Source organism: Notolepis coatsorum, assembly GCF_963971535.1.
Source record: "Notolepis coatsorum genome assembly, chromosome: 9".
Taxonomy (NCBI): Eukaryota; Metazoa; Chordata; class Actinopteri; order Aulopiformes; family Paralepididae; genus Notolepis; species Notolepis coatsorum.
Window position 1 is genome coordinate 116,481,939 of NC_140173.1, and position 14,108 is coordinate 116,496,046.

Below are 14,108 nucleotides of genomic sequence, written 5' to 3' on the forward strand. Positions count from 1 at the left end.
TGACGGTATACCTTCATATCTGGTGGCCTACATTTCAGCCCTACCATGGCTGACTGTATATAGAAATGTGAGATATTGTCCTGGACTCATACACACACACATACATACACACACACACACACACACACACACACACACACACACACACACACACACACACACACACACACACACACACACACACACACACACACACACAGGACATTGGTGCTTGATGGTTTCCTAGTGCAGTGTGTGATTGAAGGCCTCTTGAGACCTGGGTGAGCTCAGAGGGATAGGGTGTGTGTTAAAGACAGCTTTCCCTCAGCGATGGTCTGGCAAATGGCTTTCTGCCCTGACAACCAAGACAATAAACAGCAGCACTTAGCGGGCTCTCAAGAACCTAATTGCCTATTAAGCACAATCGAGTCCTTTTTTGCCCCGCCGCCTCTGCGGGGGGTGGAGGGTAGAGGGGTGCTATCCCTGGAGATGTGGCTTTACTGTAAACATTAGCGCTAGCTGAACGAATTAGCCATAACCACACTGGTTACTGCCACACACACAGTAAAGAGGGGAGACGTTCTGAATTCATGTTCACATTACATTCTATCCAGAGCCACTCACAATAAGTGCAATAGTGGAAGCATGTTGACATTCATACAGTATGACACCCAACACTGCAAGCATGGATCGTGATGTCAGGTGATGTCAGGTGATGCCACGAAGCCGACCTCTGTAGAGGATGACTCTGGTTGACTGTGTGTGTGTGTGTGTGTGTGTGTGTGTGTGTGTGTGTGTGTGTGTGTGTGTGTGTGTGTGTGTGTGTGTGTGTGTGTGTGTGTGTGTGTGTGTGTGTGTGTGTTATGGAATGAATGGAGTGGCGGGTTATGGAATAAAAGATGATTTGGAAGCCTTGTTGTGGAAATCTGTCAGGGAAAACATCACAGCCATGATGGAGGAACCTCAACCCTTCTCTCTCTCCATCCCTACCTCTCCTTTTATACAGTCTGTAGTTTTAGTGATTTCTCAATACAAATCGATGTAAGTATACCCACCAAAGATGGCGACCGAGGTCCGTAGCGACGTGTAGCAACCGTCTAAACAGTTATTCAACTGGATGTTGGAAACTGAGATATTAGAAAAACCTTTGGCTACTATTTCATCCCATCCAACCTATTCACTAGTAGTGATTGAGGAGGATTGCTCTGCAAATAAAATGCTTAATTTCTACAAGGCCTTTGTCTTACTACCGCTGTGGTTATCCAATTGTGTTCTTTCTGATTCCTCGGTGCTGTGCAGCTTTCTTGGTTTAATTTGTTCTTACTCTCTTTCATCAGACTATGTATTAAGACAATAACAGCGTCTTGTCCTCTGGCTTTGTCTGTCAGGTTTGACTGATGAGAAAGTGAAGGCCTACCTCTCGCTGCACCCGCAGATGCTGGATGACTTTGTATTGGAGAGCGTGAGTGAAGAGACCCTGGACAGATGGCTGAAGAGGAAGACGAGCAGCAGCAGGCCTGCAGGTACACACACACACTTACACACACACACACACACACACACACATGCGCACACATACACACACATACACACACACATCTACACACACACACACTTACACACACACACACACAATCACACACACACACACACGCACACACATCTACACACACACACACACACACACACACACATACACTTACACAAACACACACACTTACACACACACACACACACATACACTTACACAAACACATACACTTACACACACACACACAGACACACACTCACTCACGCACACACACACTCACATACACTTACACACACAATCACACACTTACACATAGTAGCATACTACATGAACCTAGGCGTCCACAAAGACGACTTCAAACTGGAAATAGTAACTACAGATGAGGTACTCAAAAAACTGAGCGCCCTCCAACCAAACAAGGCCACTGGCCATGACAACATCCCCTCCAAATTCCTCAGAGACTCAGCAGCAGCCATCACCCCAGTCATCACACACATAATAAACCTCTCCATAAAACAGGGACACGTCCCCAAGGACTTCAAAATTGCGAGAGTAACACCCCTGCACAAAAAGGGCAGCAAATTAGACCCGGGTAACTACCGCCCTGTTTCTATCCTTACATCCATCTCGAAAGTCATGGAAAAAATAGTATACGAACAGATCGAAAAGTACCTCGCGGAAAAAAATCTAATCTACGAATTCCAATCTGGCTTCAGAACATCCCACTCCACTGACACATGCCTTCTCTACTTGAACGACCACATCAAACAAGAGGTGGACGCGGGCAAATACTGCGGCATGGTCATGCTGGACCTACAAAAGGCCTTCGACACTGTCAATCACACCATTCTGATTGACAAGCTAAAAGCAATTGGTTTTGATAGTTTATCAGTGAGCTGGATACAATCCTACCTGGAGGTGAGGGAACAGATGGTGGAAGTAAACGGTACCCTATCCCCCCCCTCACAGTGAGCTGTGGTGTTCCACAAGGAAGCATACTAGGACCGCTACTATTCCTAATTTATGCAAATGACATGTCGTCAGCTTGTGACTGCAACTTGTTCCTGTTTGCGGACGACTCAGCCCTGCTGGTCTCTGACAAGAACAAGTTACAGGTTGAAAAAGCCCTCAGCTCGGAACTAGGCAAAATCTGCATATGGCTCGCCGACAACAAACTATCATTACACATGGGCAAAACAGAGTCCATTCTCTTCGGTTCAAATAACAAACTCAGCAAGACCGACGGCTTCTCGGTTACAGTGGGTGACAATATTATCACAAGGAAAGATGAAATTACCTACCTGGGTTCCATCCTAGAGGCTAATCTTTCCTGTGACAAAATGGCATCCAATGTAATAAAAAAAGTCAACCAACGAACGCGATTCTTGTACCGGATCTCCTCTCTGGTAAACAAGAATACCCTGAAGACTCTAGCAGGAGCACTCATTCAAGGGTACTACGACTATGCTTGCACCTCATGGTACCAAAGCACCTCAAAGGCACTAAAAAACAAATTACAAACATCTCAAAACAAGCTAGTCAGACTACTACTTGACCTGACTCCTAGAACCCACCTCACCCCTGCCCACTTTGACAACCTAGGATGGCTTAGAGTAGACGACAGAGTACAGCAACTTGCAATGGGCCTGGTCTACAAGATACACTACGCGACCAAGGTACCCATGTACATGTCAAAATACTTCCCAAAGGTCAGTGAATACCACGATCACAACACCAGAGGGAGCTCCACAAATCATGTAAAACCCAGATTCGGCTCAAACAAGGGACTAAACACGTTTCGCAATTATGCCACATCAATGTGGAACGCCCTGCCTAAAGCTGTAAAGGAATGTGAATCACTACCCACCTTCAAAAACACTCTCAAAAAACACCTACGTGAGACTGCAATTCGAAACTGGCCCCTACAAATGTCCTAACCTAGTTGTACAGTAAATGACCAAGTAAGGCTTTGTCAATATTCCAATGTACAGTGTAAATGTGTGTGTGTCCCCTACCCAACCCCCCCCCCCCCCCCCCCCCCCCCCCACCTCCAATGTACAGCCCTCACCCAACCCACCCAACCCCACCCCACCAACCTCCTCCAATGTACAGTTTCTACGCCAAATGTATATACACTCCTTTTCTGGACACTTTTGTATCACAAACAGTACTGTATTTGCAAATCTGATATGTCATAAATGTATAGATGTAGCAGTACTGTCTATCTGTATGTCATGTATGTCATATATGTTATGATGAATTGAAAATGGGGGACCCTGATGTAAACAAGACGAAAGTCTTTCTCTGGTCTGCATCCCCTTAACAATTGTATGTATTGAGATGTACTGTACTGTACCCATTCTGCAATCTGTTAATAAACTTTTCAATCAATCAATCAATCAATCACACACACACTTACACAAACACACACACACACACTTACACACACATGTGCACGCATGCACACACACACATCTACAGACACACACACACTTACACACACACGCACACGCACGTACACACTTACACACAGGCATACATACGCACGTTCTGTGTTTCAGCAAAACACTTGCCATGGTTTACTTTAGACACATAAGGCCCGCTGAGTTGCACTACTTTGACAGGGGCCGTACGGTCTAGAGGTGAAAAGTGTAGGGCGGTATTTGACTTTGCCAGAGCACACGTCCCTGCAGTGTGTGCTATGAGTTCACGACCCGTCGACAGGCGATTTTGGCTGCCCTGTGGTGACATCGCTTGCTTAAATGTTTTTGAAAACCATTATAAAACAAACAGCCGGGGGAAATAATTCAATATTATCCTTTATCGTTTTTTCGGTATGATGAAATGCATTCTCCTTCACAGAGAGTTGGACAACGTTCCACTTGCTTTGTCAAACATCTCTGCCCAAAGAAGGAAGTAAACGAACCTACCTATACTCGTATTATTTTCCTTAACACATTGTGCGCCATAAACGGCGTAAGTCATTTTTGGGATCAATATTTCATTTTTTCGCCATGGCATTCATAATTCATCCAGCCTCCCTCCGGACTGCAGAGGCACCCTGTCTGAGATTGCAACGCCTAGATACCGCCGCCTGGTGGATGGTCGGGTGAGTTACACTCATTCTAAACCGGAAGTGGCGATCGGTGCATCGAGGAAATCCCTCCGGCAGTCATATCTTGTTACGTGGGTCCAGACAAACACTCGAGTGCATTTGGATCGCTTTCGAAACGCAATAATAATCTCTTTGTTTGCAATCAGTCTGATCAATATATCAACCCATACTAAATAAAGCCGTTACTGACGATCAAGGAATTATAAACGACCCCCCCCCCTTTCCTTCACGCATGATGAAGCATAATGTAAGTCCAAGTTCAAGTTTCTTTAATAGTTGTCATACAGAAGTACAGAATACTTTTATACAAAATGCTTCTTACTGTTACGCTCCAGAGACTGTGCAAGACAAGATAAGTATGAAATAAAATAACATAGTATAGCATGTAAATTAGAAGTAAAAAAATTAGGTCACAGTGTTCAGTATAGACATATGTACAATGTTCGATGCAGAATAAACGTAACTGAGTTACCATATAATATACAATATACTATGCAGTGTACTAATATACAATACTATACTATATAGTGCAAGGCAGAAATGGGATGAGGAACTGAGTTACCATATAATATACAATATACTATGCAGTGTACTAATATACAATACTATACTATATAGTGCAAGGCAGAAATGGGATGAGGTGCAATTTAGGTACAATTTACAGTAGGTGTTCGAGTTGTAGTGCAAATCCTTTATCAATAAATATAAAGTGTGTTTGTGTGATCTAAAGTGTGGAGAGTGGGTGCTGCAGTATGTTGTTTGTTTAAGTGAGTGTGTGCGTGTGGGTGTGTGTGCTGTGTGCATTTGATGGTTGTTGCATAGTGTTTATTGTTCGTTTAGCAGCCTGATGGCCTGGGGATAGAATCTTCTTCTGAGTCTTTCTGTGCTCGCCTTAAGACTCCGGTATCGCTTGCCTGACCGCAGCAGTTCAACGAGGCAGTTGTTCGGGTGGCTGGAGTCCTTGATGATTCTCTTAGCCTTCCCCCTGCACCGCTTGTTGTAAATGTTCTGGAGGGTGGGAAGCCCCCCTCCAATTGTGCGTTCGGCTGAACGTGTCACTCTTTGTAGTCTGCTACGGTCTTGTGCAGTGCTATTCCCAAACCAGGAGGTGATGTTGCCAGTCAGGATGCTCTCTATTGTACATGAGTAGAAGTTCCTAAGGATCTTCTGACTGACTTGGAACTTCCTTAGGCGCCTGAGGAAGTAGAGGCGTTGTCGTGCCTTCTTCACAACACTGTCAATGTGTGTGGTCCATGTCAAGTCCTCGGATATGTGGGCTCCGAGGTACTTGAAACTGTTCACTCTCTCAACCGGTGCCCCGTCGATGCTGAGGGGGCTGTAGTCCTTGACCCCCGACCTCCTGAAGTCTACAATCATCTCTTGTTTTGCTGACGTTCAGGGAGAGGCAGTTCTCCTGACACCACTGTGACAGATTCTCTACCTCTTCCAGGTAGGCCCTCTCGTCGTTGGCAGAGATCAGGCCCACCACTACTGTGTCATCAGCAAATTTGATGATTGTGTTGTTGTTCCGCTGTGCCACGCAGTCATGTGTGTACAGGGAGTAGAGGAGGGGGCTCAGAACACAGCCCTGGGGGGCCCCTATGTTGAGCATGATGGATGAGGAGGTGCAGTTGCCTGCTCTTACCACCTGGGGTCTGCCCGTCAGGAAGTCCAAGACCCACTGGCAGAGGTCATAGTTCAAGCCCAGGTCCCTGAGCTTGGCTATGAGTTTGGAGGGGACTATGGTATTGAATGCTGAGCTGTAGTCGATGAACAGCATTCTCACATAGTTCCCCTGCCTCTTGTCCAGGTGTGATGCTGCTGTGTGCAGCACATGGGCTATGGCGTCCTCCGTGGACCTGTTGGGGCGATATGCAAATTGCAGGGGGTCCAGGTTGATGGGGAGGGAGGAACAGATGTAGCCCTTCACTAGCTTCTCAAAGCACTTCATGGCTATGGAGGTGAGGGCTACAGGGCGGTAGTCGTTGAGGCAAGCGGGCGTAGATTTTTTGGGTACAGGGATGATGGTGGACTTCTTCAGACAGGTGGGGATGACAGCCTGTTCCAAGGACAGGTTAAAGATGTCAGTGAATACCGGGGCCAGTTGGTCGGCACAGACTTTTAGGACGCGGCCGGGGATGCCGTCCGGTCCTGCTGCCTTCCTGATATTCACTTTTTTAAAGATCCGCCTCACCTCATGCTCTGTTACCCTGAACACTGAGTCTCCATCAGCAGACTCCCCCCCCCCCATTGCTGTGGTTTGTAGGCTGGTGTTGTTATTCACAGCCTCAAACCTCGCATAGAAGGAATTGAGATCATTTGCTAAGGAGATGTCACTGTTCAGTTTGAGAGAGGTGCCTTTGTAGTCTGTCATTGTTCTGAGGCCCTGCCACATACCTCTAGAGTCAGCCTGTTCAAACTGAAGTTCAACTTTATCCCTGTAACGCCGTTTTGCCTCTATTACTGCTCTCCTGACGTTGTATCTTGCCGTCTTGTGTTCTTCCATGTTGCCTGTCACCAGCCCGGTGTTGTAGGCTGATGTGCGCACTTTCAGAGCCTCACGGACGGATTTATCTACCCAGGGCTTTTGATTTGGGTATATTCTAATTGTGGTAGAGGGGATTGTTTCTTCTACCAGAGTACAGACAAAGTCAAGCACCGTTTTAGTGTATTCGTTAATATTGGCTGTGTTATCACGGAATACACTCCAGTCTGTGCATTCAAGCGCAGCTTGATATATATATATATATATATATATATACCGATCATATACATTTGAATTTTTTAATATAGCGTGTATAGGAAAGAAACGCCAATCGATAATCTATCATATGCGTCAGGGCCTATAACTAGCGTTTTTGGAATTACAGCAGAAAAGCTTAAAAACATACTTATATTCTAGACGGTATTAACACAACAATGTATGAATGAAAAAATATAACGTTCCCACATCCGGAACGATAGATAATAGATGTTGAATGGGCCATAGTAATGCAGATATAGCTATAATATTTAAAAAGTTATAGCCCTGCAAAGAAGGTAAACATCTCCATAGGCTCACAGCGCTGGCAGACTGGGTATAATGATGGGCACAATGCCCGGCACCCAATGTGTTAACATATTGAATAAATAAAATCACATTATTGTTCATTTAATTTCACGGCGTCCGTGCAGCCATAAAGGTTTGGTTTCCTTACACAGAAAAGATAGTCCATTTACCTTTCTGATAATTACATCACTGCATAACTCGTAAATGTTAAGACAAACTTAATCTTTGGTTATTTGTGATACTCTGTATGCACCCAACCCAACGTTATAGCCGTTATAATCAGTGATGCAGTGGTGGTCCCACGGGGTACCACACCGTCCTAGCAGTTTTCTGAACAGAAGTAAGCGCAGTCGCGCACGGATGTGTACGCGCAGTTGCGCACGGATGTGCACGCGCACGCACACAAAAATGCGCTCCAATCAGTACTAAGTACCCACCGTCTTATAACAATAGCGCAGGTCGTCAGGTGTCTTCAACTACACTACCGGCACTTATCTATCACCTAGACTTTGCATAATAATAGGATACCAATACTAACATAACAAAGAAAGAGATGATCTGTGGAACTCTCACTATGTGACAAATGGTCCCGACTGGAAGGATGAGGCATTAAGTTGTGCTTCAGAAGGAAACTGTCCTTCTATAAACTGTAAGTTACATTGTTAATTTAGTTTGTATTTACTTGTCTAGTTTAAGTTAATTCAATTAAAGAAATTGTAACTACAATATTGTATCTACAATTACATTTAAAACATTGTTTGTTTTTCAACCATATCTGTTGACAATATAATTTCTTTATATATTGAAGGCTACATCCTGCTACCTTTTTCAGCTTCTCTATTTCAAGGCAATATTTACAAAAACTAAACTAAAACTAGTAATTTCCTATACAAGCATGTTTACTACTATTTATGCATAATAATCATCTGTTCTGTGCGACCGCGAGGGAACATGTGTGCGCGCCCGTGCGCACGCAGGAGTGCGCGTGCACGTGGCGTCCAGGCAGTTCTGATATTACGACTGCATCCCTGGTTATAATATATGTCCTGATTTGGTACAGACTTTGGCTCTCTTGGGCAGAGGTGTTTAGCAGGCTGTGACTTACAGTGCAGGCGTAGAGGGCAGCCCTGCTGCGTAGGGATTAAATTATGTTAATGTGATATTGCAGTACACACTTTTGTTTCCTAAATAAGTGAGGCAAATAGTAAAATCTCTCACACAGAATGAGATCGGATAAATATTTGAGGGCAAGTAATTGAAACGATGACCTTACTTGCACAGAATAAACTCATCCCCGCCCCCGCATTCCCACTCAGCGCCAATGTGTGTCTCTTCTAATCGTTAGAGAAAAGAGGTTGACAGGGACGGAAAGAAGAGGAGAGGAGAGGCTGGGAGCCTGTCGGGTCTTTGCGGGTCATTAAGCCTGTTTGAGCGGGCCAAGTGAAGTCTGCTGCTGCGTGCTGCTCTCACACACACAGGCGGACTGCCTCACACACACACATGCCGACTGCCTCACACACACAGGCCGACTGCCTCACACACACACACGCCGACTGCCTCACACACACACAGGCAGACTGCCTCACACACACACACACAGGCCGACTGCCTCACACACACAGGCCGACTGCCTCATACACACACACGCCGACTGCCTCACACACACACACGCAGACTGCCTCACACACACACACACACACAGGCCGACTGCCTCACACACACACACACACACAGGCTGACTGCCTCACACACACACAGGCCAACTTCCTCACACCCACACACACACACACACACACACACACACACACACACACACACACACACACACACACACACACACACACACACACACACACACAGGCTGACTGCCTCACACAGACCAACCACATCTATCAAGGGCCCACGGGGGCTGGCACACGGCCCAGTTGAGCTGCTGACGTCAGAGCCGACCTCCTGGGACGTACAGCCGGCTGGAGAGGGGGGGGGGGGGGGGGGGGGGCTGGCCCGTGGTGTGGGTGTGCTGGAGTGGGGGCGGTTGGTGGAGGGAGGATGGATTTGTCGCATTTTGGAGCTGTTTTCTGCATGAGATCTCTGCAGTGAGAGAGAGAGAGAGAGAGAGAGAGAGAGAGAGAGAGAGAGAGAGAGAGAGAGAGAGTTAGTGTGTCCGGTCCCCACCAGGCGCTTCTCTCAGACACTGTGTGTGTGTGTGTGTGTGTGTGTGTGTGTGTGTGTGTGTGTGTGTGTGTGTGTGTGTGTGTGTGTGTGTGTGTGTGTGTGTGTGTGTGTGTGTGTGTGAGTGTGTATGTGTGTGTGTGTGCGTGTGTTGGTACACTGAAGTACACACTGATGCCCCATTAGTACAAGTAATTTTCACTCTTTCATTTCAGAAAGAAACAAGGCATACAAGCACACAAAGCTTGTGTATAGCTAAGACACCGATTCATTCACAGAACACAAATCACGTCTCCAGCCCAAGGCCCCCCACAGGAACAATGAAGGAGAGCAGCTCAGCTTCTTGCGCTTCAGTGTCTCTCATCAATTTTCATCAATGACAGACCTGGAACTAAAAGTCCCTGGAAGTCTTCTTCTTCTTCTTCTTCTTCCCCTAACCCTGTTCCTAGAGCCATATGAAATCCGCGTTCACGGAATCGCGGACGGAATCGCGGAATTAACCAATAAAAATGGAATCAACTGCAAAACGTGGAATATTGCAGAATTTGGCCTAATCTGGACTGAAATGTAGTTTTTGGGTGGAACGTTTGGTGCACACGCGACCGGGGAGGCGGGGACGCTACAGCGTGTTACACACAACACAGCGGTGCTCAAGCGTCTGGCTGCTTCAGTGTTAACATTGTCAAGAAGCTAAAAAATTCCACAATAAGCCCTCAATTCAGAGCAGAACAGTATCCTAATGACTTTTATGCCTCCGGTGATAAGGTGTTTTGTCAACGTTCCGTGGACTGGACCCGCAAAACACTTGCGACACTATTGTGATTAAATAGCTATAACGTTAGGACATGATAGCTTCTAGCTAAATCTAGTGCACCCATTCATTTGTTTAATGCAAACGATTGTCATTACACACTGTCTTTTATAAACTAAATACACTTAAATAGCTATGTAACGTTATAGGACTATAGATGGAAATGATAGCTTCTAGAAGTTCTAGCTAAATCTGGTGCACCCATCCATTTGTTTAATGCAAACGATTGTCATTATACACTGCCCTTTATAATCTAAATAAACTTAAATAGCTATGAAACGTTACAGTACATAGGACTATAGATGGAAATGATAGTTTCTTGCTAAATCTGGTGCACTCATCCATTTGTTTAATGCAAACGATTGTCATTATACACTGCCCTTTATAATCTAAATAAACTTAAATAGCTATGAAACGTTACAGTACATAGGACTATAGATGGAAATGATAGCTTCTTGCTAAATCTAGTGCACCCATCCATTTGTTTAATGCAAACGATTGTCATTATACACTGTCCTTTATAAACGAAATAAACTAAACTAAAGGTGCCTAAATTATGCATTACTATATTTCATCACAATTTAATAGATATAGCTAGGTTACTGACATTGTCATTGTGATAATGTCAGTAGTAGCTAGCTGTATCTATTGTTTACACTTGAAATATGTATTTTTATTTTGTCACAATATTAATTGAAAAATATTGTGTAAAATTGAGTTGCAGCACTTAAAAACATTAAATGGACTGTTATATCTTATTCAATTGTGGACATTTATTCATTCCCACTTATTAGACACTATTTCTGATGGTAAAATGAGCATAAAAAGCAAAATACAGAATTCTAAAATATTAAAACGGAAAAAATGGAATTTGGGAAAAAATAAAATGGAATTTGGAAAATAATAAAACTGATTTCATATGGCTCTACAGCCTGTTCCCTACTTACCAGTGAGGTTATTGACCGAGGCCTTTCTCAGCGTGACCCGTGCCGTTCTTCATGCCGTATACCTGAAAACTAATATGGAGTCAATGGTGCCACGCTTCCAGTCTGGACAAGCCCAGAAATAAACACTGAAATCTATTCTACACCACACAGTGCACCCAAAGTAGGTTTCAGCGTTTATATCAGGGCTTGTACAGACTGGAACCGTGGCCCCATTGACTTTGCATTAGGTTTGTGGCTAAACCAGTCGGAGCTGTGGGTATATTATCCAGTCTGAAGTGGATTGTGCTGAGAAAGGACCAACACCATTTTGGTAAAACAGTTGGAAAGCTGAAAAAGAGGACAGCCTGCCACAAGGATATTGTTTTCCTGGCTCTGGGAGGGCAGAGAGGGAGTGTGCTGTTGGTTATAATGGAGGTCACCTTGTTGGGTGTCATTACTTTTTTCCCCACACTTCCAAAAATGCTCGAGCGTCAGTATCGATGTGCAACATATGTCCAGACATCAATATGCGAGGCAGAGCAGACCCCGGGTGCACGTTGCACAGTAGGGTTGGGGGAAAAAATCAATACAGCAATATATTGGAATATTTTGCATGCCAATACTATATTGATACAGTGACGGCAAGTATTGATAAAAAAAAAGAACGTTACACAAAATATTACAATAGCGTGTATCGTGATAATATTGTATCATGGGGCCTCTAGTGATTCCCAGTGAGTAGGGTTGCAATATTGTTGTATTTCTAACATAATACAGTATGGCATTGCACTGGAACATGCAGCTGTTTTTATTTTCTTTTACGATTGCATACCCAAAGTAATTTGCGATTTATTATACTTTATACTTATATACATGCATGAGTCTGGTCTCTTTTGAAAGGTAACATTCTGAAGTTTCTTACACAATAAGCTGGAAAACATAACGGTTCCATAGCCTGAAATCTTGTAGTCATACTGGTCCAAAGTTTATAAAAAATCCCACCGGAGATGAATGTTTAACAAAGGTTTTTGTAATGTGTGTACCGGTAAAGATTCTGCATGATTATCCAAAATGGCCGTCCGCTCCCATTCATTCAGAGGCTCTCGTCAAAACAATGGACTTCTTCGTCTTCTTGTGTCACCTTCCCCCACTCTCAGCGCTCGTCTGGGATAGCTTTCGGAGCAGACGCTCCTTGGCTACAAAGGCGGTCAATAATTTTCACCGCCGGGGGTCATTGTATAGATGTAGCAGTACTGTCTATCTGTATGTCGTGTATGTCATTATATGTTATGATGAATTGAAAATGGGGGACCCTGATGTAAACAAGACGAAAGTATTTATCTGGTCTGCATCCCCTTAACAATTGTATTGAGCTGTACTGTACTGTACCTATTCTGCAATCTGTTAATAAAGTTTTCAATCAATCAATCAATCAATTGGTCCGCTTAGGACAGGGGCAAACAGGATGTGGTCACTTGTCCGTATGGCTTGAATCACACAATGGAATCACACAATAGGTTGAGTGTGGTGACGATCGAAAGGCGGCAAATTAAACTTTCCAACAATGTATTGGTTGATCGGCGAAAACGCAACCCGCAGCCGACAGACGAGGGCAAAGTGCCGCGACATGTGTGCGAATGCGTGACTGCCCGCCATCCAATGCTTAACTCATTGGGCGCCACCCTCTTTCCCCATCTGTACTCAATGGCGCCAGCATTATTGACAATTTTAGCGATGTTTGCAGACCCATCGTGTTTTCTGTATTATAGCTATGGAGACAATAGTATGGCATTGTTCATAGTCCATCACTGACTAATCAGTTAATTTCTACATACTGTAGTTTGTGCGCTATTACACACTAAACATCGCCCCTTTCCAAAATAATCCAGTATTTTTTCATAGATCGCGAGATATGACGTGTTTTAAGATAAGATAAGATATTCCTTTATTGATCGCCTTGGGGAAATTCAGGCATCATAGCAGCATGGGGGAAGGGGGGGGGTACAGGTAGTAAGAACAACACAAGCAGTGTAAACAAATAGGTCAATATAATTTACTATCTAACTAACTGAAATATATATTCACAGTATTCACAGTTTTATGCAATATGACGCGTTTTATGCAATATGCCCAAATCATTCTGGTTGATCGCCTGAAACCCCAAATACTTCCAAATCAAAGGTATATACCATGTACATACAGTGGTGGCCAAAATTATTAGAACACCTGACAGATCGGAAAACATTTACCTTTTTCTTGCCTCCAAAACATGATTTAATTTCCTAATGTTCATGAAACATGCAGATGGTTCCTCTGAGCACAACAAATATCAGATTAAGTGAGTCCTACTGTTTGTATCCACTTTTAACTTTAATATTTGGTATGTCCCCCTTTTGCAGCAATTACAGCAGCACATCTCTCTGGCATAGTGTCAATATATTTCCTGATAACTTCAACACTAATGTTATCCCATGCCTTCTGCAACTCAAGCCAAAGGCTTTCCTTTGAATGTACAATAGATCTGT

The 14,108-nt window shown here is 44.2% G+C and overlaps 1 protein-coding gene across 3 annotated transcripts in view; it reads left to right on the forward strand.

Moving 5' to 3' along the window:
- Positions 1 to 14,108, forward strand: part of pde10a (phosphodiesterase 10A) — a 251,321-nt gene that overhangs the window by 66,607 nt on the left and 170,606 nt on the right. For all 3 annotated transcript variants that reach the window (XR_014620084.1, XM_084321416.1, XM_084321417.1), the window contains exon 2: positions 1,368 to 1,502. Coding sequence is in view for 2 of the 3 variants with exons in the window: in XM_084321416.1 (XP_084177542.1) it covers positions 1,368 to 1,502 (135 nt within the window). In the remaining variant the exon portion in view is untranslated. The remainder of the gene's footprint in view (positions 1 to 1,367; positions 1,503 to 14,108) is intronic.